Source organism: Borostomias antarcticus, assembly GCF_949987555.1.
Source record: "Borostomias antarcticus genome assembly, chromosome: 32".
Taxonomy (NCBI): Eukaryota; Metazoa; Chordata; class Actinopteri; order Stomiiformes; family Stomiidae; genus Borostomias; species Borostomias antarcticus.
Genome location: NC_140265.1, coordinates 5,726,779 through 5,732,296, shown reverse-complemented (window position 1 = coordinate 5,732,296; position 5,518 = coordinate 5,726,779). Strand labels below are relative to the sequence as shown.

The 5,518-nt window shown below is 52.9% G+C and overlaps 1 protein-coding gene across 1 annotated transcript in view; it reads left to right on the top strand.

Annotated features, from left to right (window-relative positions):
- Positions 1-1,117: 1,117 nt before the first annotated feature.
- greb1 (growth regulating estrogen receptor binding 1) overlaps positions 1,118-5,518 on the top strand; it is a 21,673-nt gene continuing 17,272 nt past the window's right edge. Inside the window, exons 1-5 of the mRNA XM_084460414.1 lie at positions 1,118-1,212; positions 1,336-1,533; positions 3,521-3,701; positions 4,583-4,772; positions 5,197-5,333. Coding sequence (XP_084316540.1) covers positions 1,140-1,212; positions 1,336-1,533; positions 3,521-3,701; positions 4,583-4,772; positions 5,197-5,333 — 779 coding nt within the window. The 5' untranslated portion in view covers positions 1,118-1,139. The remainder of the gene's footprint in view (positions 1,213-1,335; positions 1,534-3,520; positions 3,702-4,582; positions 4,773-5,196; positions 5,334-5,518) is intronic.

The window sequence follows — 5,518 nt, the reverse complement described above, 5'->3', positions numbered from 1 at the left end:
CGCCCTCGTTACGACCCCGCCCTTGTTACGACCCCGCCCTCGTTACGACCCCGCCCTCGTTACGACCCCGCCCTCGTTACGACCCCGCCCTCGTTACGACCCTGCCCTCGTTATGACCCCGCCCTCGTTATGACCCCGCCCTCGTTACGACCCCGCCCTCATTACGACCCCGCCATCGTTACGACCCCGCCCTCGTTATGACCCCGCCCTCGTTACGACCCCGCCCTCGTTAGGACCCTGGCCGTCGTCAGCTGACGGGTCACAGGTGTGCCCCCCCACCGCAGAGAGAGGAGTGGGGGGGGGTCTCTCCTGTGGATGGCGCTGTCCAAGGTGCTGAGCGTCTGACTGTGTGTGTGTGTGTGTGTGTGTGTGTGTGTGTTGCAGGTAAACACCAGTGCCGCGCTCTGGCAGAGAGCATGTTCTCTCCTGGAGAGGGACTGAGAGAGATCAGCCACCAGCTGACCTGTGGTCTCACCCAGGAGCTCACTGCCTTCTGCAACTCCCTGGGCCCAGGTAAGATGTGTGTGTGATATCTGACCGTGTGTGTGTGTGTGTGTGTGTTTTGTGTGTGATTAGTGTTTGTTTTGTCTGTGTGTGTGTGTGTTTTGTGTTTGTTGTGTCTGTGTGTGTGTGTTTTGTGTTTTGTTGTGTCTGTGTGTTTTGTGTGTGTTTTGTGTCTGTGTCTGTGTGTGGGTGTGTGTGTCTCACTGTCTCCTCCTATGTTATCCATGCGAGCCTTTCTCTTATTTTTGTGTGTGTGTGTCTGTGCATGTGTGTGTGTGCGTGTGTATATGTGTGTGTATATGTGTGTGTGTGTGTGTGTGTGTGTGTGTGTGTGTGTGTGTGTGTGTCTCACTGTCTCCTCCTATGTTATCCATGCAAGCCTTTCTCTTATTTTTGTGTGTGTTTGTGTGTGTGTGTGTGTGTGTGTATATGTGTGTGTGTGTGTGTGTGTGTGTGTGTGTGTGTGTGTGTGTGTGTGTGTGTGTGTGTGTGTCTCAGACGGGGATGTCGCCGCCCTGCTGGACAGTGCAGGTGTGGAGAGCAGCGGTCAGATCTCCCCCTCGACCAGCAGCCAGGACACAGAGGACCCTGGAACACACACACACACACACACCCACACACACACACTCACACACATGGCCACAGACACACACACGGCCACAGACAGCCCCAGAAACCAAACCCACATCCCCACGGATATCTGCTCAGGTGAGACAGACTCTGTAAATCACTTAGCCACCGACTTATGATAGAATTTAACAGATTCAGGTCTTTATAATGTGTGTACGTGTGTGCGTGCGTGTGTGTGTGTGTGTGTGTGTGTGTGTGTAGAGTACCGTGTGGAGTGGCGCGAGGTGCGTCCCATCCAGCTGGCGGTGGCCCGGAAGCTTCTGTCCCACGTCTGCGCCATCGCGGACTCCAGCACCCAGAACCTGGACCTGGGGACCTTCGACAGGGTTCACTTCCTCATCTGCATCCCCCCCTCCCAGGTCACCTTCCAGCAGACCCTCCTCCACCTCTGGAACTCAGGCAAGAGCACCCCCACACACACCTCCACACCCCCCTCCACTCTCTCATCCTCTCCTCCTCCTCTCCTCCTCTCCTCCTCTCCTCCTCTCCTCCTCCTCCTCCTCCAGCTCTGGAACTCAGGCAAGAGCACCCCCACACACACCCCCCTCCACTCTCTCACCCTCGACTCCTCCTCTCCTCCTCCTCCTCCTCCTCTCCTCCTCCTCCCCCTCCTCTCCTCCTCCGACTCTCTCACCCTCGACTCTCTCACCCTCGACTCTCTCACCCTCTCCTCCTCCTCCTCCTCCTCCTCTCCTCTCCTCCTCCTCCTCCTCTCCTCTCCTCCTCCTCTCCTCCTCCACCTCTCCTCCTCCTCCTCTTCCTCTCCTCCTCTTCTCTCCTCCTCTTCTCTCCTCCTCTCCTCCTCCTCCTCCTCCTCCTCCTCTCCTCCTCCTCACGGCCTCCTTCCTCTGCTCATACTCTCCTGTGGAGGATGATCTGTCTGTGCGTTGGGGTGTTAGCGCCCTCTGGTGGTTGACTGATGCACTGTCCCTGACCGGTGGACAAAACACTCCACAGATCCACTCAAGCTACAGATATGTTCATGCAATCTTTGCTGGTGTGTATCTAAGTAGGTGGACTCGCTGAAGTGTGTGTGTGTGTGTGTGTGTGTGTGTGTGTGTGTGTGTTAATCTGTGCATTGGGGTGTTTTTGTGTGTGTGTGTGTGTGTGTGTGTGTGTGTGTTTGTGCATGTGTGTGCATGTGTATGTGTTAATCTTGCACCTCGTGTGTGTGTATCTGCGTGTGTGTGTGTGTTTGTGCATGTGTGTGTGTGTGTGTGTGTGTTAATCTTGCACCTCGGTGTGTGTGTATGTTGCAGGAGCTTGGTCTGGAGCAGGGCGTGTGTGTGTGTGTGTGTTAATCTCGCAGGTGTGTGTGTGTGTTGCAGGCGTGTTGCAGGAGCTGGGTTTGGAGCAGGGCGTGTGTGTGTGTGTGTGTGTGTGTGTGTGTGTGTGTTAATCTTGCAGGTGTGTGTGTGTGTGTGTTGCAGGCGTGTTGCAGGAGCTGTGTCAGGAGCAGGGCGTGTGTGTGTGTGTGTGTTAATCTTGCAGGTGTGTGTGTGTGTTGCAGGCGTGTTGCAGGAGCTGGGTCAGGAGCAGGGCGTGTGTGTGTGTGTTAATCTTGCAGGTGTGTGTGTGTGTTGCAGGCGTGTTGCAGGAGCTGGGTCTGGAGCAGTGTGTGTGTGTGTGTGTGTGTGTGTGTTAATCTTGCAGGTGTGTGTGTGTGTTGCAGGCGTGCTACAGGAGCTGGGTCAGGAGCAGGGCGTGTGTGTGTGTGTGTTAATCTTGCAGGTGTGTGTGTGTGTGTTGCAGGCGTCCTACAGGAGCTGGGTCTGGAGCAGGGTGTGTGTGTGTGTTAATCTTGCAGGTGTGTGTGTGTGTTGCAGGCGTCCTACAGGAGCTGGGTCTGGAGCAGGGCGTGTGTGTGTGTTAATCTTGCAGGTGTGTGTGTGTGTGTGTGTGTGTGTGTGTGTGTGTGTGTGTGTGTGTGTGTGTGTGTGTGTGTGTTGCAGGCGTGCTGCAGGAGCTGGGTCTGGAGCAGGGCGTGTGTGTGTGTGTGTGTGTTAATCTTGCAGGTGTGTGTGTGTGTGTGTGTGTGTGTGTGTGTGTGTGTGTGTGTGTTGCAGGCGTGTTGCAGGAGCTGGGTCTGGAGCAGGGCGTGTGTGTGTTAATCTCGCAGGTGTGTGTGTGTGTGTGTGTGTGTGTGTGTGTGTGTGTGTGTGTGTGTGTTGCAGGCGTGCTGCAGGAGCTGGGTCTGGAGCAGGGCGTGTGTGTGTGTGTGTGTATTAATCTTGCAGGTGTGTGTGTGTGTGTGTGTGTGTGTGTGTGTGTGTTGCAGGCGTGTTGCAGGAGCTGGGTCTGGAGCAGGGCGTGTGTGTGTTAATCTCGCAGGTGTGTGTGTGTGTCTGTGTGTGTGTGTGTGTGTGTGTGTGTGTGTGTGTTGCAGGCGTGCTGCAGGAGCTGGGTCTGGAGCAGGGCGTGTCCCAGCAGGAGGCGGAGCGCTACGTGGTGAAGATGGACCAGGATGCCCGGGCGCGCATTGATGACCTCATACAGGAAGCACACAGGAACTCCTACACACTCTACATCCTGGTCCACGACCACGCCCACTGGGACGTCATCAGCAGGTGTGTGTGTGTGTGTGTGTGTGTGTGTGTGTGTGTGTGTGTGTGTGTGTGTGTGTGGCTCCAGTGGTATCTTCCCTGTTACAGACAATCAACTCTAATGTAAGATAGAGATGTAACGTTATGAAAATTTAATATCGCGATTATAGTGACCATATTTATCACGGTTATCAGCATTATATTTATTTTATTTTATTTTTTTTATATTTTTTTATTTATTTTTTTTATTTTATTTTTAATTTTATTTTAATATTTTATTTATTATATTTTAAAATGTGCTAAACATTTTCTTAAAACTACTGATACACACTCTGAAATCCTTCCACCAAGTTTTATATTGAACACCACAAATAACATTAGCAGCACTATGCACTTTTTCCCAGATAGCAAGCGGATGTGTAATGATTCTGGGCCATATATGGGCCGGAACTAAGCCACAAGGGCCAGATCTGGCCTGTATATGGCCCAGATCCGCTCGCTATCTGCGTTGTTTGCATAAACATTGAAATAATGCGTCTTGGAAACGGTTGCTAACTTTGGTTGACTGTTGGACAGTATTTACAGTGAGGTTTTCAAAGCGCGGAAATCAAACACTGTTTTAATGATGAATTGATCGCAATACGTTTAATTTTATTTTATCACAGTTTATCATTATACCGGTTATCGCTACATCCCTAATCGAACACTGCGTGTGTGTGTGTCTGTGTGTGTCTGTGTGTGTGTGTGTGTGTGTGTGTGGCAATACATTTAATTTAATTTTATCACGGTTTATCATTATATCCCTAATCGAACACTGAACCCTTAAATCTTGTGTCTGTGTGTGTGTGTGTGTGTGTGTGTGTGTGTGTGTGTGTGTGTATGTGTGTGTGTGTGTCTGTCCCTAGTGGGTTATACGGCGGAGGTGTTGGTGACGCTGGTCAGGGATTGGTGGACAGCCTGCTGAACTCCCCGCTCATCCGCGACGCCCCCAACATCCTGACCCTCCATGTGACCTCGTTCCCCTTCCCGCTGCAGACCCAGCACACACACATCAGCCCCTACAACGAGATCCACTGGCCCTCCGCCTCCAACAACGTACGACACACACACACACACACACACACACACATCAGCCCCTACAACGAGATCCACTGGCCCTGCGCCTCCAACAACGTACGACACACACACACACACACACACACACACACACACATCAGCCCCTACAACGAGATCCACTGGTCCTGCGCCTCCAACAACGTACGACACACACACACACACACACACACACACACACACATCAGCCCCTACAACGAGATCCACTGGCCCTCCGCCTCCAACAACGTACGACACACACACACACACACACACACACACACATCAGCCCCTACAACGAGATCCACTGGCCCTCCGCCTTCAACAACGTACGACACACACACACACGCACGCACACACACACACACACACATCAGCCCCTACAACGAGTGTGTGTGTGTGTGTGTGTGTGTGTGTGTGTGTGCAGGATGCGGACCTGTACCACGAGAGGACGCGGTACTTCGGCGTGTCCGACCTGCTGGAGTCCACGCGCTCCGGGGGGGGTCTGCCCCTGCTGCGCTACGACAGCGCCTTCGAGAGCATGGCCGCCGCCATGGAGGAGAGGTAACACACACACACACACAGAGACAGTCATAGACACACACACACACACACACAGACAGTCATAGACACACACACGCACATACACACACACACACACACACACACAGAGACAGTCATAGACACACACACACACACACACACACACAGACACAGACAGTCATAGACACACACACACACACACACAC